Here is a 24,098-nt window from a genome sequence, read left to right on the forward strand (position 1 = left end):
ATTTTCCGAATTCGCCATTTCACCACTGAGATATTCCCTTCGCAATGTGTCTAGTACCTCACAGTTCAAAAACAACTCTGATCGACTAGCTCTGCGTTTGGCTGCTCTGGTCCAATCAGGTGAAATCTTCCTGATCACGTTGTAGGGGAGGTCACAAGCTGTCCAATCATACCTCGACTTTGTTTGTAGCCTAATCCATTGAAGTGTAATTGATGTGTGTATGTAAACACACCACCTGTATTGCAAGGAGAAAACGTTACGCACTGCGGATCAGGGTTTCTTACCATTTTCTGATTATTTTTCAAACTGTAACATTTATAAATCGAACAAAATGTCAAGCAGTGTTCCAAAGCGTCCCAAAAAAGTATTTTCAGTCTTTTAGAAGTTTTGGAGGAGATGGATAGGAATGAAAGTGATGTTGAAAATGATCAGCTTTCTGTATTGGAGAGCACTGAATCAGCATCTGTGAAGCAACATTTGAAGATGGATTTGATCCTCTTCAGGACTGTAAGTATAATGGATCTACACTATTGTATTATTATTATTATTATTATTATTATTATTATTACATCGAGCACTTCAGGGAAGTAAATAGTTCATTTGTTCATTCTGTACAGTTTGTGTTGTTATTAGGTTTTTGTTCAGTTTTATTTATTGTTTGAAAAGGAAAATATTTGATTTGCTTTGAAGTAAACAGTTTATTTTGAAAAAAAAATCAAATTATTTTGCTTCTTGACATTTACATACTTTCAAGGAAGTGAGTAACAAAAATACAGTCAGGTACTGAAAATTCAGAGCTCCAAAAAAATCAGTAGCAACATTCTCCTGCACAAACACACAGTTATGTGAGAGCAACGTGCCTGACAGTTGTGGCATATGAACTGAGAATATTTGTCATGCATACTCATCATGGATACATTTCGGGCACCCCAAAGCTCTCCAAAAATGCCACCTTTTGAATGAAATATTGGACAAATAAGTAAAAAAGAGGATTACAAAATCTAATTCATGTGGCAATGTATAGCATGTGAGGTGCCAGAAGGTAACATCCCTTTTAGAACTTGTTCAAGAAACTGGTATATGACTGGCCATAAAGATTTACACAATATTCATTTTTGGAGCGGTTTGGGGACCCTTGGGCCTAGCTTTATAATGTGACTCTTTGAAAAAATGGCTATAGAATATAAACAAATGAAAAGCGTTTTTTTTATGTATTGTTTCTGAATATCTCCCTTCATTGTGGTACTGAGTAAGACTTTTATCAAATCGGATAGTCCTGATGCCCAAGGGACACCTTGAATTCAAGCCCTGAACCATGCCTGTGCTGTGTGTACTTTGGAAGATAATGTGATTTATTTAAGGCCACAGCTCCCGAGGTGGAAATTGCCTGTGGGGGGCTGGGGGTTTAACAGGTTAATTTAATTTAGCGTTCTGTTAAAATATACAATATCCACAACATTTTCACTATATTTGCAATGACAACATCTATATGACCTACACAAGTCAAGTGGAAATGGCTGCCATGATTTGAGTACTGGAGGCAAGCTGGAGCATTGGAAGCTTTGGAGGAGGACAGTTGTAGATTTAAATGCTAAACTAAAGAAATTTTGCCTGCTGCAAGAGTTAGCAGATCTGAAGAGGGAGCTGAGATCTGCTGTAGTGAGGAGTGAATAAGAGTAGAAGGTGGGATCTGCTGAGCAGTGCAGAGCTCTGAGGAAGTAAACAATGGAGTGCTGTCATTAGTGTGCATTGTCTCAGCTGTAGAAAGCAGAGATCTGCTGAAGCAGTGATCTGTGCTAGTGAATGGTGGACTGCCATCAGTAGTGTGCAGTGGCCCAGCTGTGTAGAAAGCAGAGATTTGCTGAATGTGGATATTGGTCTTTTGATTGTTAGGGCGGTTTAGATGGCGCCGAAGATGGGGTTGGCTTCAGGCAGAGACGAAGAATGCAAAGATCTGAGGCCGCTGCATAACCGAGGATGAAGAATACATCCGAGGCTGCTGTGACATCTGCTGATTTGATCAGGAGCAGTCTGAGTGTATTTATCTGTTGATCAGGAGCAGTCTATGAGTGTATTGTCTATTGATTTGATCAGGAGCAGTCTATGAGTGTATTGTCTATTGATTTGATCAGGAGCAGTCTGAGTCTATTTATTGTGTATTGATTTGATCAGGAGCAGTCTATGAGTCTATTGTGTATTGATTTGATCATGAGCAGTCTATGAGTGTATTGTCTATTGATTTGATCAGGAGCAGTCTGAGTGTATTTATCTATTGATCAGGAGCAGTCTATGAGTGTATTTATCTATTGATCAGTATTGTCCATTGCAGGGTAAGAGGGTGCAATGTCTGAAACATTGATAACAGTAGGACATGGTTTCCGTTTCTGAGTCTCACATTGAATGAAATATTAACTTTTAAAGTAAAATTGATCCTGATTTGAAAATACATGACTTTCGCGTGAGAGAGGACCAGCTAAAATGTATTTAACTACTGCCATCTGGATGTTATGATTGGATTGGCTGTCTTCCCAGCGACAGCGAGTGGGAGAAGTACAGGCGTGGAAAAGTACAGAGCAGTTTAGAAGCAGAAAGGAGAAATTGCATCTTGAATTGCTTAATCAGAAAACAGAGGACATTGGGGAAACACAGCAGCAGCTCAAAGTCAAACAGCCGCGTGTGTTTTTCTGATAACAAACAAGCTGAAACTCGGAGCAGCTGATTCAAATTCAGCGCCGTTATGAGACACGGGCGAGGGGAGGAGCCAACAGTACAGCAGAACAATGCAGTTAAACGAGGCAGTCTTCCCAGCGACAGCGAGTGGAAGCAACAGCGAGTGGGAGAAGTACAGGCGTGGAAAAGTACAGAGCAGTTTAGAAGCAGGAAAGTCTTGAACAAAGAAGACTACGCGGCGACCTAATTCAAGCATTCAAAATTCTAAAAGGTATTGACAGTGTCGACCCAAGGGACTTTTTCAGCCTGAAAAAAGAAACAAGGACCAGGGGTCACAAATGGAGTTTAGACAAAGGGGCATTCAGAACAGAAAATAGGAGACACTTTTTTTTACACAGAGAATTGTGAGGGTCTGGAATCAACTCCCCAGTAATGTTATTGAAGCTGACACCCTGGGATCCTTCAAGAAGCTGCTTGATGAGATTCTGGGATCAATAAGCTACTAACAACCAAACGAGCAAGATGGGCCAAATGGCCTCCTCTCGTTTGTAAACTTTCTTCTGAATAAAACAGTTGACTTTAGAAAGTGATGCAGGGTAGAATATTTGATTATTGTGATTAATAGCCCTAGTGATTGGAATGTTTATCCTAAATGCTCTGATGCTGTATTGTGATTGTGTTTTGATGGCTGTGATTGTCCACAGGTTAAAGACGACTGAATGCAGTTAAAGAAGATTGAATCAGGGGAAGACCGATCGACAAAATGGTTATCTGCTGCTGAGATGGTAGTGTCTTTAGCAGGGAATGTTTTATAGCACTCATAGAACACAATACCCCCGCATCTAACAGAGCTCCATAATGCAGAATAAATAATGATCCAGCCCTTGATGGCGGTGTGGAACTTACTGTCTCATGACTTGAGTGGAACATTGATATCTTTAACATTGATTATTTATTTGGTAAAATACCTGAATGTTATTGTTTAAACTATGTTTCTAGTTGGTGGAAACTGATATCTTCTATTATTTATTTTGAATGTTTGAAGAGCATGTGGTGACTAATGGTAGAGGCTGAATAAGAACTGGATTCATTACTGATGCTAATTTGTAGTCAGGCTATGCTTGATAGACAGGTGGGATAGACAGCAAGATAGGGGAAAAACTGCCAATGAAATGACAGTGATCCTGGATCCCACTAATGTATGATTTAATTGTGCCTAGAGCGTGATGGAGAGCCTCTTCCGTGTGCTATGAAAGCAAGGATCCAGTCTTGATTGAATGGATAGGAAGAATACAGTTTTGAGCACAGAAGACTGATAGCAGTTACAGCTTGTGGTTCAAGACAACCTTGTGGATGGAACGCCTGCAATGGGACTGGAGCTGCTGCTGTGATGAGTTTGCGGAATCTGAAGATTCATGAAACCCCTGAATCCTAGAAATGAGGTGTCTGGGAAAAGGGACGAGTCACGGGGGGCTGGGATTTAGTAGAATATTGAAAGCCTCTTCTGATTCAGAATTAACAATGCACACATTTTGATGTTCTTCATGGATTGCGTGGATATGCTTTTCTGAGCTTTCTGGCTTGATGCTGTAGAAAAGGAGCGAGGAGATGTGAAGGTGCTACCTTGGGAGATGATGCAAATTGTGTAATTGAAATGGCCCAGTAAGAATATCAGGTCCTGTGGTCCCATGATCCGAGGTTGCCAATCCAAGTGTAAGTTATTGCGATACATTATGAGAATATCTTTAGTTCAGTAGCAGTGAAACTGGAAGTGTACAGGATGGGAAAATCCAGTACGAATAGCAGTGTAGAGCCTGATTCCAAAATAAACTTGACAAAACAACAACTCAGCCGTTTCTTTTAGTACTTGCAAACAGTAAAATTGGAACTGTACTTGAAAATGTTCTCTTTCCGAAAAATAAATTAAAATAGGCTTGAATATAGCTATGAGAATTTAGCTGTTAATGTATCGAAAGTAAAAGCCATATGCGATGGATGGACTTGATTTCTAACTACAGGTGTATACTGTGGACCATTGACGGAGCTGATGCCAGGTTGTAAGTGGGAACATCAGCCCTACGGACCGGAAGTGCTGAACCGAAACGGCGGCCATGACTGGAGTGGCGAATACTGGGCTTGATAGAGATTGCTGCTGCAGGGCTGGAAGCGCCTGTTTGTCCATATCGTTGAGCCATGTATTAATTGAAGCACTTGAGATGGCAAAGGGGTGTATGAGGGACTTTATGTCCTCGATAATGTTGTTTATGAAGCTGAAAGGTGGGATTTGTTTGGCTGGGAGGAGACGAGTGACCATGACTTGAGAAGAGTGCAGTGCAGTCACATGTCCAGAAGCTCTGGGCGAGCAAGTTTGTGGAAGTGTGTTTGAAAAGCAGGAAGCATGGTGTAGCAGATATAAAAGTGGCAGGCTGAGTGGTGATGTCAGACCCAGAATTATAACACTCAGGACACAGAGACGTGGAGTTTTGGTGAAGCTGAGCGCTTGCTTGCGCTCAGCATTTAATAAATGAAGAAAATAAAAAGGTTGTAACAAAAAAACAGCACACGACACTTGAGGCCAAAATAAACAGACAAACAAAACGAATAAACACTAAACGAAACAGACACTAACAGTGGACGAGCAGACAAACGGTGACTGAAATCAATTATTTGCTTTTCCTTCACTTTGTTTTTAATTCTCTCCTCTCCACGCACCGAACACACAACCCCGAGTGAGTGAAAACATGCTTTTATGAAGCTGTACCGAGACTCGATTGCTAATCAATCATTCAATTGGAGTCGCAGTACAACTGCACGTGAATTAATAAAGTGCAATTCCCCGTGCTCACATATTACTACATGTTACTTGCACGTGAAGTGCTGTGCAATCCTCGTGTCTAAATACAAATATACATTTTAAGACACCCGTGTTACACAGACCCATTTATATCCTGTGTACCAATGACTATACACCAACATTAACACATTACATACCACATAAAACACAAATAAATAGCACAGGGGCGGGGCACTTTGCCACAATAAATATTGAACAATGCCATACTATTACTTCCAGTCGTGATGTTGATATTGTTGTCATGCAGGGTTTTAAAAGTTAAGCGAGTGGTCAATCCATATAAAATAGCTGCTCCGGAGGCTGAGCCTGCTGGCGGAGCGTTCTGATCTCCGTAATGGCGGGGCAGTGGGTCTGGTTGCTGGGAAAAGCTCCATTAGAATTAGACGGTACTGAGTTTCCATCGGAGACATGAATGAGACATTGTTAAGGAGAATCTGGCAGGGAGATTTCCTGATCTGAATTGGAGTTGGTTCATGCTTAAAATTAAGAGTTTAAAATTTTGCGCAGGGAACAGGTCTTGAGATTGGGGTTTATATAAGAGGTTAATGATCATAGACGTTAATTAATTAAGCTGCCCAGTGACTTTCACCCTCAGGCTAACATTTAATTAGTTGCTACATCAACTTGTTTAAACATGCAGCCGTTTTTGAGATATTTTAACGCAAAACAACCTGACTTATACGTAAAAATATTTTTTGGCCGATTTTGTAACTTAAAAACTACCAGACAGCGCGAGCACTTAACTCCTGTCCCTCAGAGCACTTTCCCAGGAGCGCTGCTGTGGGGTATTATGCCGAGGTGACAGGCTCTAACCAGTCGCAGATATAGAGGAAAAACTCTGATAAAATAATGAATTACCCAGTGCAAATTGAGGCTACCCATTCTTCTGACTGTATTTGAAAAATCTGTATTGAAGCCTTGGTCTAACTTCAGATGCCTGATGTCGTGGAATGTTGGGTCATGCTTGCTGTTTCGAGGATGTGTGATGCTGTGAGTGGTTTTATATGTACGACAGAGATGCCATCTTAAGAATTATACAGAGCGCAGCACAACAAACAGGTTCTGTGGTTAATCTACAACACAGTTTTGTACGACAAAACAGCGTAATTGAAGTTGTATCTTTGTAAATGCATATTTATTTAATGTTTTATTTTTTCCTCAAATTGAGTGTTAAGTTTGGGCTGCATCTTAAATTCGAAGGAATATGGTATTTTTTTTCAAATATAGAATTATATGTGTTTACAAAACTAAAAATAAACACAGCAGGTATTTGAACCCACACCTCCAGAGACTGGAGCCTTAATCCAGTGCCTTAGACTGCTGTACACTCCTTTCAGTTCATGTGTCTGCCATAATTACTACCAAGCTGGATCAACCTGCTGCACAGATTCCTCCAATAGAAGATATGAACAATCCTGACATGTTAGATAAAAGGGAAAACTTCTGGATTCAGACTGAAGTTTATCTCTCCACCATACACTGAACCTACCTATATGATATTGACCACCAAATTCAGGCAGCGAGCAAAATAATGTTACACAATCACATTAGAAATGTGTGCAGCAAAGGAGAAGCCATACTAATGGGGGATTTCAACTTCCCCATATAAAATGGGAAAACCCGATGGGTAGCACGAAGGATGAAATTGAAATGGTGGAAATGACAAATGACTGCTTCCTAACACAATTTGTCAAGGCACCGACTAGAGGGGAGGCATGTCTTGATTTAGTCTTTTCAAATAACGAAACAGAATAACTAAAACAGAGGTCAGAGAACCACTGGCAAACTCAGACCACAACCTGGTCTCATTTGAAGTGTTTTTTAAAACCCCAAAAGTAATGACTAAAGCTAAGGTTTACAGTTTTAGAAAAGCAAACTATGAAGGTATGAAACAGAGACTAACAGAAGTAGATTGGAGTAAAATAGAGAAAACACCCACAGAAAAGGATGGTTGTTTTTTTTTTTAATGTAGTACTAGAGACGCAAAAAACAGTTACATCCCAAAAGCAGACAAATCTAAAACAAAATTGCCAAAATGGTTTGATAGATCAATTTATAAAATATTAATCAAAGAGGCACTGTACAGCGTTTAAAAGGGACCAAAAACAAAGTACACAGAAAGAGTACTTGGAACTGCAAACACAAGTCAAAAAGGAAGTTTGAAAGGAAGAAGAGATAGAAATGAACACTGCTAAAGGGGCTAAAACCGATTCCAAAAAGTTTTTTCAATATTCTAACAGCAAGAGAACATTCAAAGAGGAGGTTATAAATGTCTAAGAGATACAAATGGCAAAATTACAGACGAAGAGAAAAAAAATAGCGAATATATTAAATGATTACTTTTCAAAAGTTTTTACAAATGAGGATATGGACAGCATGCCCCACATGTCAACCTGTTCCTATCCTGTTTTAAATAACTTTAGCATAACCAAGGCAGAAGTGTGAAAGGGACTAGGAGATCTTAAAATAAACAAATCCCCTGGGCCGGATGAGATCCTCCCAATAGTACCACAGGTAACTAGACCAATAAGCCTGACTCCCATTATATGCAAACTTATGGAAACAATAATAAGATCCAAAATGGAAAATTACCTCTATGGTAACAGTATCCTGGGAGACAGTCAACATGGTTTTAGGAAAGGGAGATTGTGTCTAACTAACCTGCTTGATTTTTTTGAGGATGCAACATTGATAATGGATAATTGCAAAGCATAAGCATGGTTTATTTAGATTTCCAGAAAGCTTTTGACAAAGTCCTGCATAACAGATGAATTCTCAAACTGAACGCAGTCCAGGAATCAAGGTAATGCATGCACATGGATTAGACTGTGGTTAACATGTAGGAGACAGAAAGTACTGATTAGAGGGGAAACCTCAAAATGGAGCGAGGTAACCAGTGGAGTATCACAGGGATCAGCATTAGATCCTCTGCTTTTCCTAATCTACATTAATGACTTAGATTCTAGTTTAGTAAGCAAACTTGTTAAATGTGAAGATGACACATAACTAGACGGGGTGGCACATACATTTGCAGCAGCAAAGGTCATTCAAAATGATCTAGACAACATTCATAACTGGGGAGACATATGGCAAATTACATTTAATAGAGAAAAGTGTAAGGCACTGCACACAGGCAATAAAATGTGCATTATAATTATCATATGAGATACTGAAATTGAAGCAGAAATCTATGAAAAAGGCTGTGGCAGGGATGGGATTAAATTCCCCTACCTGCCTGTGTTTATTGTGCTCAGGTGGCTGGGGATTGATTGGAGTAATTAACAATCAATCAGTACCCAGCTACCTCACATAAAAGGAGGCCTCAGCTTCCCATTAGGGAGAGGAGGGAGCTGAGGAAGCAAGCTGATGGTTGTGCTTGCTGGTTTTTTTTGTATTTTCCGGTCCAGTGAAGGCGTCACCCAGCATGGAAACCTTTATTTTATATGTTTTACTTTGTGTATTTAAATACCTTTGTTTTGGCCCTTGTGTCCTTTTATTTTGTGTTCATTTGATAATAAAATTATTATTTTTGAACTGCAGTCTGTCTCTGGGCATCTATCCTCTCGCCAGACTGTCACAAAGACCTAGGAGTTTTTGTTGACTCAAATGTCTTCATCTAGACAATGTGGGGAAGCTATAAAAAAGGCAAAAAAGATGCTCTGATATATTGTGAAGTGTTGAATTTAGATCAAGGGAAGTCATGTTAAAACTGTACAATGCATTAGTAAGACCTCATATAGAATATTGTGTTCAGTTCTGGTCACCTCGCTACAAAAAAGGATATTGCTGCTCTAGAAAGAATGCAAAAAAGAGCAACCAGAATTATTCTGTGTTTAAAAGGCAGGTCATATGCAGACAGGCTAAAATAATTTAATCTCTTCAGTCTTGAGCAAAGATGACTACGCGGCGACCTAATTCAAGCATTCACAATTCTAAAAGGTATTGACAATGTCGACCCAAGGGACTTTTTCGACCTGAAAAAAGAAACAAGGACCAGGGGTCACAAATGGAGATTAGACAAAGGGGCATTCAGAACAGAAAATAGGAGACACTTTTTTTTTTTTTTTTACAGAGAATTGTGAGGGTCTGGAATCAACTCCCCAGGAATGTTGTTGAAGCCGACACCCTGGGATCCTTCAAGAAGCTGCTTGATGAGATTCTGGGATCAATAAGCTACGAACAACCAAACGAGCAAGATGGGCCGAATGGCCTCCTCTTGTTTGTAAACTTTATGTTCTTATAAGAGCCCATACACAGGGTTCAAAATTCATCCTTGTCTAAGCATAGTCTGTTGGCAACAAAAGGAATTATCTGCCAAATAAATCAAATAATCAAGGGTCAAATAATCCCTGAATTCACTGATTTAGAATAAATGTGCACATTTTCTCGCTGTTTAGAAAATATACTTATTTGGAATGAACAAAACTATTTTTTTGAATAACTCATAACATGTATAGAAAAAAATCTATCATTACACATGTTAATTATAATAACGACAGCAACATGTAGGGGAATAATTGCATAGAACCATTCCTGTACCTGTTTGTTGCTACTCTGTACTACAATTATTCACTGAGTTATATGCTTTAAAGCATTTTGAGTTTATGATCTATTAAGCTTATAGAAATAAAGTAAATGTATTAAACTGCAGGTACGTGTAGCTGAAAACCAAACTGTGGGTGGTGTGACAAAAGGAACATGGCTCCAACCTAACCTTTATTGTACTACCTTGTAAATACCTGTCCCCCTTTCTTTGATACACAGAGTTGGCTCTAGCTTATTGGTTGAAAGGGAAACCACCCTCTCTCTGTAAAGGTATAATAACTGTAAGCTAACTCTACATGAGAGAACACTGCTCGGGCTTCCTAACACTGACGTGTTGAGCTGTTATCATTTGCACAAATAAAGCTTTATATGAATACCTGGTGCAGTTGGCTCTTTTAGTTGAGGACCTGAAAAGTTCCACGACAAACAACAACAGTTACCTTGTCTTGTTCTTAAGATATAACTGCTTAAAAGATAATACCAATATGTATGTGTTAATAATGAACGTAAGAGTACAAATCAAGAGAACATTGTTTTTATTAAACAATGATTACACAGTTTACTATTTTTCACACTTAAAAAAATCAACATCCATTTATCAAATCCATTTGAGGATTAAAATACAAACACACATTTGACAGCTGCTTTGGTATACACTCACTCACACGTAAACTAAATCATAATTACATCCACTTAAGTTGGCACACAATCAGGTTTCTTTGAAGAAAATTCACTGGAGCATCACACTCAGTTTTGATTGGTATAGAGCACGGTGACTGGTGGGAGCAAATGTCTTTAACCAGTGATACGGCTTCTCTCCAGTGTGAACCTGTTGATGTGTTTTTAAGCTTCCTGACTGACCAAAGCTCTCCCTACATTCAGCACAGTGATATGGCTATTCTCCAGTGTGAGTTCGCTGGTGTGTTTTTAGGCTTCCTAACTGACTGAAGCTCTCCCTACATTCATTACAGCGATACAGCTTCTCTCCAGTGTGCTTTCGCTGGTGCATTTTTAGGCTACCTAGCTGACTGAAACTCTTCCCACATTTCTTACAGTGATATGGCTTCTCTCCAGTGTGAATTCGCTGGTGTATATTTAGGTTTGCTGACACACTGAAACACTCCCCACATACAGAACAGAGATAAGGTTTTTCTCCAGTGTGCATTCGCTGGTGTATTTTTAGGCTTCCTAGCTGACTGAAACTCTTCCCACATTCAGAACAATGATACGGCTTCTCTCCAGTGTGAATTCGCTGATGTATGTTTAGGTTTGCTGACACATTGAAACTCTCCCCACATACAGAACAGAGATACGGCTTCTCTCCAGTGTGCATTCGCTGGTGTATTTTTAGGCTTTCTATATGACTGAAACGCTTCCCACATTCAGAACAGAGATGCGGCTTCTCTCCAGTGTGAATTCGCTGGTGCCTTTTTAGACTTCCTAACCGACTGAAGCTCTCCCCACATTCACTGCAGTGATGTGGCTTCTCTCCAGTGTGAATTAGCTGGTGTCTTTTTAGGGTTCCTAACTGACTGAAACTCTCCCCACATACAGTACAGTGATGCAGCTTCTCTCCAGTATGAAGTCGCTGGTGTGTTTTTAGGTTTCCTAACTGACTGAAGCTTTTCCCACATTCAGTACATTTATGTAATAACTTTGTTTGGGATACGTTTTTTGAATCCTTACACACGTCAATAGACTCCTCTTTAATGTGGACAGGCTCCAGTTCAGTCTCTTCTTTAATGTGGACAGGCTCCAGTTCAGTCTCTTCTTTAATGTGGACAGGCTCCAGTTCAGTCTCTTCCTCTTTAATGTGGACAGGCTCCAGTTCAGTCTCTTCCTCTTTAGTGTGGACAGGCTCCAGTTCAGTCTCTTTAATGTGGACAGGCTCCAGTTCAGTCTCTTTAATGTGGAAAGGACCCAATTCCAAAACCTCCTTCTGTTTCATGTAAACAGACTCCATCTTTGTTCCTTGGCTTTCACAAAGATAAGGCAGGCCTGAAAACAGAAAATGAAATGAATTATTACAATCTGTATCTACTGGTGTGTTTACACTTACACTTGGTCCTGAACTGGCTTAGGTTCGATCAGATTCAAAGACTTATCATTTGAGCCCCTGTTTACACTTGAGCACAGACCTAGGCTGGCTTTGGCCCCGTATGCGTGCACATATCCCTGAACTGCAGTGCGTGCCCAGTGATGTCATATCAACCACCCCGTATGAAGACATTACCCCTCCCCAAAACACAGAGGCGGAAGTGTTTAAATCAACATCTACAGAAAAAGCATACACATCCATAAATAGGTTAGTGAACAAAAACAACATGCAAACTGCTTTAAACAAGGGGACATTTGTTGCTTTAAAAAGTAAGCAAATGTACAATAACCTGCAACTGATGGCTTCTTTTTTAACTTTAGAAGTCCCTGCCCCCCTGGTTCTGCTTTCTTAATATCTCTGTCACGGAGATCGTCGAAACCCCCTGCAGGCGAGGCAGGACAAGTCATGCACATGCTTGCGCATTTTGAAAGTAGTTGTCAGCATATATAATATTCTATATCTATGGTTGTCAGTAGTAGATGCAGAGTCTGTGTCATAGGATGATGTACTCCCTAGAAACGCACAGACACCATTCCATGGAGGGGAAACTAGATTTCTGCCATAGTGTTCTCATTTCTGTCTGACTGAGAAACCCGTTTTTACCTGTCAAAACACTAAGCCTTTGCGGCCCTATGTGGGACCAGGTCCGACATACAATATTCTCTTTCTAGTCCGATGTCGGACCCTGTCCCACACCATCAAAAAGACGTAAAAGCACAGGTCTCTACTCGTTTTTTCTCTGGAAAAAGCAAAGAAAACCTTTCAATGGCCGAGTGAGACCAATAGGAGCCAAATGAAGCTTGGAAAAAAAAGGGCGTATCTCATAGCCGCATGCACTACAGAGATAACACGGACATAAACAAAGGAGAGAGCTGCTTCTGCATCCAGCGCTCAGAGAATATCACAGACATCTGCAGAGCTTTTTGAGATGTTAAGTAATAATGACTGAACTCACATTGTTGAGGAGCTTGGTGATAAAACGAGTGATCAGGAGAGAATTTATAAGTATGGACGTTTATAAAGAGGTATGTGATAAATACAGCAAACAAAGGGTGGGGCTTGGCTGGAAATGCAGTACTGATTTCGTTTTGCCATGCAATGCGTTTTAAACCTATTTTATTCTGAAAAAAAAATTAAACAACGCGTGTAAAATAAACAGTGTGTGTGAAAATAAATTGGACCTGACGCGCCTGACAAGCGCTGAATAAATGGACTGCAAAGGGTTAAAATGACCTACGATAAAGCAGCACAAATATTAGGATTTCTAAAAAAAAATTTTCCCCAATGTAGCCTACTGCATAGTAGTAGTTTCTGCATATGAGTTGTATTGTATTTGTAGTTAAAATAATATAGGTTACTTACTGACTACAAAAAAAGCTATACTAATAACATGCATCATCTCGCATTTTAAATATTCTAATCTTTACTGTGATCATGTGACTGAGTTTTGCTTTTGTTCCGATACATATGGCTGTTTCACTATTAAAAGACGTAACTTACACTTGATCACACGTGTGCTTGCAAGAACAAGTGGGAAAACCTGTTTGTCACTGTTGTTCCATAGTTAAGGAATATAAAATTGTTGAACTTTGGAATTTTTTCTAAAGTCCAAAGTAAAAAAGATTGAATATCTCAAAACTGCTTGGAATACACATTACTGTTCTTCGTCTGAACGACTGATTTATTTAACCCAGCTTGTTAGCCACTGTAATAAAAAAAGTGTGTTCTAGAAAGTTCTAGAAATGCGTTCGAGTTCATCTGTGCCCTTGCCCTATAATAACCCGTATCTTATATAACTTGTTTTTGTCAGAATGTTCTAGGGAAAGGGATGGTTTATTCAGATGGCCGAGCCTCGAGGGAGTGATCTGGCCAATTACTCTCTCGCACGCAGAAGCCTAACTTGGTAAGTTATAAAGGACGGGGTTCTCCCCTGCTCTGATGAGAGTCAGCCGTGAGGATTAGCGCGCAGTCCTGCTCGGTATTTTTTGGAGACAGCTGCTTTCTCTTACCAGGGTCGAAGGGCTCTCCCGATCTGCTTGGAAGGGTAAGAATTAGTTCAGTTGCGTCTCATGGATTGTATTGATCTGTGATTAATATAATCTTTGTATGTAACCTTGTTGGGTTGTGTCCCGTTAGGGATATCGTTATTCGCAGTATAGCATCTGTGTATGTAACTGTGTGTGTGTGTGTGTGAAATAATAAATGACCTTTTGAAATTACTCTGTGAAGTAATTGTCTTATTTGCTTCCACATCAACTTCCTTTGAAATTTAAAGTAATTAAATTTCACACAACAGCCACTCACCACGTCGCCACAAGCAAAACGTTTCCCCTTGTGGCTTAACTATCCCCCCCCCCCCCCCCCCCCCCCAAGTTTGTAAAAAACAAACAAAAAATAAAACCCACATGGCATCCAAATGGAAAAAAATGTTAAACAAATTTGTACAGACCAGTTACCAAAATCATGTTCCAAAAGATGCAGACCAATACCAGTCACCCATGCATACAACTAAAATATGACCGTGATACTAGTCACAGGAAGGTGACGCAGTCGTGGTTTCAAACATACCCTCTGGTCCTGAAAGAACATTTTCACAGACGGCAAGCCAGAAACACACAGCTTCAAGATCACAGCTATTTTTTCCCCCTTGTTTGCTATCTCTTTAAAATGTGTTGAAATATATTTTGGAAATAGTGATAGAGTGGTATTGAAGAGGAATAATGTAATAAAATAATAAACACATTTATTATTTTAAAAAGAAGAATTTGTCTCACTGATTTACTTTGTTTTAATGTCAGAATCGGTGCACTATTTTACTGTCAGTAGTCACAGGTGAAACAGTAGTGGCTGTACAATCCTACGAATATTATTAATCACGTTAGTACAATCTTGTGTAACTAGAGCTGTGGTTGGTCAGAGGGGCATTAATATTAACATACACTAATAGCACTGTCTAGTGGCACAACTTTGCTTTATTTTGCAAATATCTCTGTGTTTTCAAATAAAATGCATCTTTTTGCCTTGCTGAAAGAGTATGTTTATAACTTATTTATAGTATTGTTAAGTGGCTAAAGTTTTTCAAGTGTGGCTAAAAATTTTTTAGTTACTTTAGTCACAGTGGCTAACTAAATGAAAGTCTTGGAGCGAAGGTAGTTCTGGTATAATAATAAAGATCTGCAGTGGGGCTGCTTGTTACAGAGCTGTGCATCAGGGGCGCATCCTGGCTCTAGTCTCATATGTCAACAGGGGGTAATGTGCTAATAAAGTTCAGTGAAGTTCAATCTCGTCTCCGTGTCGCATACATTACACGCACCAAACTAAAGAACATGCTGTCACAACCAACCCACTGAAGAGTACTGAGAGCTGAAACAAGTATTTTAAGCAAACCACATTCTCACATACAGGAATAAATCAACAATGTTTCACAGCATTATTATAATTTTATGGCCGTTACGCAAAGTGAAAGTGAACAGCATAACGGCCCGTTACGCTCCACAGCGCTGGCGAGAACCCTGACATTTATTTATTTATTTAGCGTGGCGGTTAATTGATCAGGGTGGTATGTGACGGTTGGATATGCAACGTTCCACCGTGTAAGACAACATACTCAAATCAGTCTCCTGTATACAAGAAGGGATTCACTTATCACCTGGAAGTGGAAATGACATTTGTTCACGTTTGAACTTTTGAAGCTATCCATGTTTGAAGTACATCAAGACAAAGATGGATGTGCCTAAGAGACAAAAAGTTTTTTTTTTTGTTTACTGTTGCTGAGATGGTTTCAGAAATTCATTCTGATGAAGAAAGCAAGTAACTGAAGGATATGCTGAAACAATGTTAACAACAAGCCAGTTAGCACTGTATTGGTACTGAATATTTGAAAATGTGTTTGATTTGAATGAGGCCGGATTCACCAAGAGTAATGGGTTATGTTGGTTGTAATAACACTGTATTACATGCAAGCTTTGCCTTTTTTCATTGTGTATGATGTTTTACACTGAATTGCTGGAGCCTAGGCATGTTTGTATTTGCTGAAGTAAATATAATAAGCAGGTGTTTTGCTGTATTTGTTTTGTTGTACAGAATTTTTTTTTTGTGTGAGCTCTGCGTTCTGTTTGTATATATACTGAGGTGTCGTGGGCTAGTCAACGAAACGCCGAGGATGGAAGGTGCTCACTTGAAGACCCCAGAGATGTACTCTACTTTGCTTAATCCAGACGGTTGTCATGCTGATGCGCTGGGGAGACCGCACTGGGTTGATCCCCGGAGCCAGCATCGCAGCCGTTGTGTGTGCTGATGCGCTGGGGAGGCAAAATGAGCTGATCCCTGGATCCAGCATTACACTTCAATAATCAACACCAGACAGAAGGATATCTACATCATCAGACGGAAAACAACGCAAATGGATGGAGATGCAGATGGATCACACTAGTTTACTGCAAAGATACATCTTAGTTGGTGCTTATCTTGGCGAGAGCCGAGTTCAAATCAGCATGAAGTTCAACATCTACTCTCATGTAATGGAAATCATGATTTTTTATATATATATATATATATATATATATATATATATATATATATATATATATATATATATATATATATATATATATATATATATATATATCTGTATTTCTGGTGCAAATTCAATTTCAATAAGAAAAAAACACAAGCTGTCTTGTTTTACAGGAATTTCATGGAATGGTATAATAATATACATGAACATTACCAAGCAAGATGAACCATGGTTAGAAAATAATGGACCCCCCCTCCCCCCTCTCTGTTCATCCAGTTATACTTTTCAATCTTTCTTGAAGAATGTTACTGTTGCAGTTAGTTTACAATGTTACTATTGCAGTTTTAAAGCCCCCACTTTCCTAGAAATTTATAGGCTTAAACTTTAACATTTCAGTTGAATTGCTTAATTCAAAAACAGCATTTCAAAATATAACTACAAACCATGTATAGCATAGATAGGGCTGTACTTTTGTAAATAGTTTTTAAACAGTTTTTTTCTTTCATTTTTTTTTTTTTTTTTATAACCAGTTACATTTGTTCAAGTAAAACAAGTTTTATTTTGCAAAAACTGTTATGTTTGGTGTTATCTGAACTAATGACTTGACCTATTTAAAATAAAAAATAAAAACTTGTAATTATAGATCTTATATGGTTTTTGAGTTGTTTATTTTAATAAAAAATTGGCAAAATCTAGCCAAAATTCTGAGAAATCTACAGAAGGGTTCTGTAATTATTCTAGGGTCTAAAAGGCTACAAAAACAATTTTTTTTCAGTCCACAATAACATTAAAAAATACGTATTCTATTTATTCTGTCTTGGGCAATTCTACAGCTGTATTAGAAGGGTTGAAGGTTCACTCGCTAGCCACTGAATACCTCATGTACAAGACGTGCATGAGAAGTGCTATGGTAGAATATGTTTGAAACATACAAAATATATGATAACACCAAATAAAAAAAAAAAAAACTGGAGCACAGTCTGTCCCTCCCCCCTCCAGCTCATGTTAACCAGCCACCACCTCGACAGCAAAGCGCTATATAGCATAAACTGTATTGAAAGAAATGTCTCGAAACCCCTCTGCTGTTTTCAGATTTTTTTGTTAAATGCCCAGACGACCCAAAAAAATTGAATGCAAACTGTGCAAGCGACTGTTGATAGATCATGGAGGCACATTCAATCTCTGGGGTCACTTTACAATCGTAAGTTCATATTATTATTATTATTATTATTAGTAGTAAAATGTGACTGACTGATAACCTGCTTGGAAGGGTGACAGTTAAATTAAGTTTGTTTTGCCTCAGTCTGCTGCAGTTCATGCTGTTGCAATGCAAGTTCACTCACAAGCAGCATCAATTACGTGTAAATAAACATTTAAATTATAAAAACAAGATCACTGTTCTATATAACGTATTTTTAAACTACATATGAATGTTTTATTCCATGTATATGGCGTATAAAATAGGATTTTCAATCAAATATAAATAAGTAGCTTCCATCGATGGTTGAAACCTTCCTTAGATAATGTGTTCTGAACCTTCAAAGGTCAAAATGTAGCCTTCGTTGCAGCCCTAGACAATTCCATGACAAAGCGACCATGGCCACGAAAAACAGTTGCATTTATTAAAAACACACCTTCCTCTATTTGTACTAAAGGGTGTGTTTTTGTTCAGGTTGTGCCTTTTCTTACAGCCATTTAAAGTTACCGATAAAAAAGTCGGAAGTCCCACTTCCATACATTTCAGATATCAATGGTAGGATACATGTTTCAATCACATTTCTAAATGTCACATTTTGGATCTATGGGTATGTAACACGAAGTTACTAACATTAAATTATGTTGAGGTAAAGGAAAATATTTTACAGCGATTCAAAATAAACTTGTAAAGTTTTTATAAAAGTTGTATACTACATTATATTTTTTTTCTAACTTTCTCTGCAAATCTAATCTTTAAAATATATGATACTATAACAATTCAGGACGCACTTCAATTATTAACTTATTTTATTATTTCTTTACCAGATGACACGTTTTTATTTAATAATTCATGTTTTGGCTCTGTTTTTAACTACTTTTAGCACGTGTCCACTTTGTTTTTGTCTGCACTGGTGTTCACAGACAAAGGAAGGGAGAAAGGGGCGTGTTTGTAATCCGACTGGCCGCAGTGTTAAATAAATAAAAACTTTCCTGTTCTAGTTTTTCTCTCTCACTGTTGACAGGTTAAGTGGTCATTTATCAGCAGCTCAGAAAGCTTTCAGAGAATACTGCATTCCTTCTACATTCAGCATTGTTAAGAGATCATTTGAGGTATAATTTAATTATATTCTTAATTATTAATAATAAAAATCAGGGCTCGCAAAATTTTGGTAATGGTATTTGCCCTTCGGGCAGTCCATTGTAGACATTTGGTTGTCCAAAAAAATGTCAAGTTGCCCATAACTGACCTAAATGGACTGTGACTTGTACAAAGTACACTGTACTCAATATAGGTACAGTATCTCAGGGTTCATACACTCTTTCAACATCAAAATGTCATACTTTTTCCAGACTTCCATTTGTTTTTCCCGGACATGTGTTTGTTAGTTTCTACTAGTTTTTCAATAGTTATCCACACAGGCGGGCAGCTGCAGAGCATTATAGCTTTTTGATCCAGAGCAGAAGTTGCTCCTGGTTTTATAAAAGATTTTGTCAGAATCTGGAGGTGCATATCTAGCAAGAGACAATGCAGGTATGCAAAAGAGAAATAAGGTGTCCAATATTTGAGAACTACGTTGCATTATTTACAAAAATAATATACAAAGTTGTATACTGCAAGTATACTTGTGCCAAAATAGATTAGTATAATGGTGCCAATAGTATACTAAAACTTGACAATTTTGGCACAAGTATACTTGCAGTATAACTTTTTTGTAAGAGATGATATTGGATTCTGATCCAAACTTCTTTATACCCTCTGTTAAATGTTGAACACTAAAAATAACAAAAATGAAATGACATATGTGCACACATTATATATTAAAATGTGCAAGTGTTGTATATTAAACATACAAGTCAAATACTAAATACAGTACACCCTCACTATAACACCCTGTTTGGGTCCAAAGCCTTTTGCTCATTATAGTAAAAGGACAATCCAAAACGAACATGTAAGCTGCTGGAGTAAGTCAAGTAAGTCACCTTGGATAAAGGCATTAGCTAAACTATTAATAATATTAGTACTGTTTTATTCTTTGATTTTATTTATTATCACAGTATTTGTCACTACTACCACTAATAACAACAATGGGATTGTGAATAAAAATAGAATTACAAGTACAGTACCTGTTTGTGGCTGCATCCAGTATTCTGGCTATATCCGATTCATTGAAGAACAAAGTACAACCCCCATGATTTTTTAAATGAAGTTACAGATTGGAATTACAAGCTACTGTAATCTTGTTGTTACCTTTACTAAATCGTTAATGTTATATCCCCCCCCCACCCCCCTAAAAAAAAGTGCAAAGTTTCAGTTTTGTTTCAATTGCAAATGTTAATTCAAATCTTGATTCCTTATTTAAAAAAATAAAATAAAAATGCTTTGCCGTGCCGGTTGCATAGAGCTGTATGAGCCAACAACAGCAGCAGTTTTGCGATTTATTTTATTTTATTTTTTTAAATCGGTATTTAATCATATAATGAAGGCTTATAGCGAGGATGTAAATATATCTACACTCGGCTGACGGTTTGGACCCGAGACTGTTGCTGCACTCTGTACAATAAGTTACAAGCAAGCACCATACATTTAAAATAAAATGACCGGTACATTAAAGAAATGAAATGATGTCAACATGCTACATGCTAAACCCGAGTCAGTGATAATAACTGTCATATTTATTTTTCCTGGGTTGGGAAATAATGTTAACGATTTAATCGTTATCCTTCGAGCAGACACAGTCATGTGACATATACCAGTGCGCTGACTAGATAGGATTGCTTGAGTTGTCAGGGGTGTTACACGGGGCAATCATCGCGGGATTTGGTCACAAGCAATGTGTACGTGTACGTCACCGCGGAAATCACTCCAGCATTACCAATGGGAAACACTGATCCCTCTAAACGTGTTTTACCGGGATGATCTGAGAGCGGAATCTCGATTGGGAAACCGCTGTTTGATTAAAGCACAGAACGTGCTTTAATCAAACAGCCAAAAAAAAAACATGTTGTCCCACAGATTTTTTTTGGTTGTCCAGGAACGTCGGGCTAGCGATTTTGCGAGCCCTGAAAATATATAATGATAATTAATCGTGTCAGTCCTGGTGACTGAATTACCAAACTGTTTTTTCATTGAAGCCTTGTCAGGGCTATACGTTTAAATTTTTAACTACTGGCCCCTCGGGCCACTGAGCTAGTGTTTTTACTGGCCCGGATGCAAAGTTATTGGCCCCCGAGTTAACTCAACCCAATTAAAGGGATAATTAGGGCAGCTGTTTGAATACTTTGGTTAACAATCAGGCCTGATTTGGGCCAGCCCTGCCCAATATAAATCTGACTAACTTTGGCCCTTACCATCTGAGTGAAGTTGTCAGCACACAGGTTCTAGAGGCACATCCTGCCACGATCAAAAGAAATTCCTGAAGACGACCGGAAAAAAGTTGTTGATGCCTATCAGTTTGGAAAGGGTTACAAAGCCATTTCTAAGGCTCAGGGGCTCCACCAAACCACAGTCAGAGCCATATTGTCCAAATGGAGAAAGTTTGGCACAGTAGTGAATCTTCCCAGGAATGGCCGTCCTGCCAAAGAAAGTCACAAAGAACCCTAGAACAACATCCAGGGATCTGCAGGCCTCTCTCGCCTCGGCTAAGGCCAGTGTTCATGACTCCACCATCAGAAAGACGCTGGGCAATGGGATTCATGGCAGAGTAGCAAGGCAGAAACCACTGCTCACTAAGAAGAACATGAATGCTCGTCTCAAGTTTGCCAAAAAGCACCTGAAGTTCTGGAACAATGTTCTATGGACAAATGAGTCAAAAGTGTAACTTTTTTGGCCAACATGGGCCTCGTTATGTCTGGTGAAAACCAAACACTGCATTCCACAGTAAGAACATCATATCAACGGTCAAGCATGGTGGTGGTAGTGTCATGATTTGGGGATGCTTTGCTTCATCAGGACCTGGATGACTTGCCATCATTGAAGGAACCATGAATTCTGCTCTGTATCAGAGAATTCTACAGGAGAATGTCAGGCCATCCGTCCGTGAGCTGAAGCTGAAGCGCAGCCGGGTCATGCAGCAAGACAATGATCCGAAACACACAAGCAAGTCTACATAAGAACACGAAATTTAAAGTTTTGGAATGGCCTAATCAAAGTCCAGACCTAAACCACATTGAGATGTTGTGGCAGGACCTGAAACCAGCAGTTTATGCTTGAAAACCCCTCAAATTTCACTGAGTTGAAGCAATTCTGCATGAAGGAGTGGGCCAAAATTTCTCCACTGCGCTGTAAGAGACTGAACAATAACTACAGGAAGCGTTTGGTTGCAGTTATTGCTGCTAAAGGTGGCGTAACCAGTTATTGAGTCTCAGGGGGCGATTACTTTTTCACACGGGGGTGTTGCATAACATGCTTTTATAAATAAATGAAATAAATACCAAAATTTTGTGCTATTTGTTCACTCAGGGTCCCTTTTATCTAATATTAGATTTTGGTTGAGCTCTGATGACATTCAGTGACAGAAATATGCAAAGATGCAGAAAATCAGACAGGGGGCAAATACTTTTTCACAGCACTGTATATGTTACTTCAGCCGTTAACCCTTTGCGGTCCAATGTTGGACCAGGTCCGACATCATGATTTTCCCTTTCCAGTCCAATGTCACATCACCGAAAAGATGTAAAGCACAGGTTTCTAGTTGTTTTTTCTCCGGAAAAAGCAGAGAAAACCATTCAATGGCCGAATGAAACCGAAAAAAAGGGGGCATGTGAGCAATAGCCCTAACACCATAGAGAGACAAGCAGACATAAACAAAGGAGGTAGCTGCTTCCGCATCCAGCGCTCAGAGAACATCACGGACATTTGCAGAGCTTTTTGAGATGTTATAGTAATAAAATAATGACTTGAATCGCATTATTAAGGAGTTTGGTGATAAAACGAGTGATCAGGAGAGGATCTATCAGTATGCATGTCTATAAAGAGGTATGTGAAAAATACAGAGAACACGGGCTGGGGCTTGGCTGGAGATGCAGTACTGATGTCGCCTCGCATTGCAATGCCCTTTAAACCAGTTTTACTCGGAACAGCGCGTGTGAAAATAAATTGTACCTGATAGGCGCTGAATAAATGGACCGCAAAGAGTTAAACATGTATATAGCAGTGCTAAAAGAAGTACAGTAATCCAAACCTGGGTAACATTGAAATTGGAAAGCTAATTTAACGAATATAAAGACATACTAACTGTTAAGCACAACAATGCAGTAACTATAAGAAAAGACAAGATACTAGCAGTTTGGAAGGAGTTTTTTTTTTTTTTTTTTAACTCTGGACTGCAGTTCAGTGCAAAACATCTACTGTCGACTTTCTGTGAATGGATGGAGTGACGGAAACATTTGCACTGACCATTAAAACACAACCAGGGATCCTTGTTTTGAATTATTTACAGGTTACTGAATAAACAAAGTAACTTCACTTAGATTCACCTGATGTCCGTACTTGATGGCTAGTTGTAATTAGTAAAGTTAAACTATTGTACTGTTGGAATGTATTTTCTATTTTGGCCAGGTTACAATATTTACGAGATTATTTACTATTTGTTATAGTTAAACAGATGTAGAATATTTTGGTTGCTATATGATAGATGTTATTTTATTCTGAATACACTACAGCGAAAACTATTATTTGGTGGTTTGCGCAATATTATGCTACTGTTGCTTTAATTGGAAGAGAGACGCGCTGTGATGTTGCTGCTCATTGAGTTCCGTGTATTTTAACTCAGTAAACAAAATAAAAAACTTGTGCCTAAGGAAATAGGGTACAGAGCGAAGAAATCTCGTCTTGGACATTGTTTGAACACTTTGTGAACCCGGCTAAACTTTACTGGCTTACACTGTTATGCTGTCCGCTTGCGCGCACGCATTTGCCTTTTACTCTTGGGAGCGTAAGGGACCAGAGCTTGGGTAATCGATACACAAAAAGGTTGCAGCCTGTGTATTCAAATAGGAAACTCAGCCTCAATCTTTCTGGGTGAAACCAGCAAGTCCTGGAAAGATTGTGAGCGGCATTTTTTAACTGAACACATCAGATTCCAAATCAAAAAGTTAGACAATTCGATGCGTACCTGGGTATTCATTGGGACATCTTACTGTGATGTAAACGAAATGTTGAATTCACAACAAATGAAGCTGTGTTTGATCAGCAAGTCTAGGAAACTGACACCAAACAA

General features: G+C 38.8%; 2 protein-coding genes across 2 annotated transcripts in view; both read right to left on the minus strand.

Moving 5' to 3' along the window:
* Positions 1 to 24,098, minus strand: part of LOC121306486 (lysine-specific demethylase 6B-like) — a 665,627-nt gene that overhangs the window by 581,189 nt on the left and 60,340 nt on the right. The window lies entirely within an intron of this gene.
* Positions 10,643 to 24,098, minus strand: part of LOC121306455 (zinc finger protein 664-like) — a 28,327-nt gene continuing 14,871 nt past the window's right edge. The window contains exon 4 of the mRNA XM_041238176.1: positions 10,643 to 11,827. Coding sequence (XP_041094110.1) covers positions 10,965 to 11,827 — 863 coding nt within the window. The 3' untranslated portion in view covers positions 10,643 to 10,964. The remainder of the gene's footprint in view (positions 11,828 to 24,098) is intronic.

This window comes from Polyodon spathula, chromosome 48, assembly GCF_017654505.1.
Source record: "Polyodon spathula isolate WHYD16114869_AA chromosome 48, ASM1765450v1, whole genome shotgun sequence".
NCBI classification, from domain to species: Eukaryota; Metazoa; Chordata; class Actinopteri; order Acipenseriformes; family Polyodontidae; genus Polyodon; species Polyodon spathula.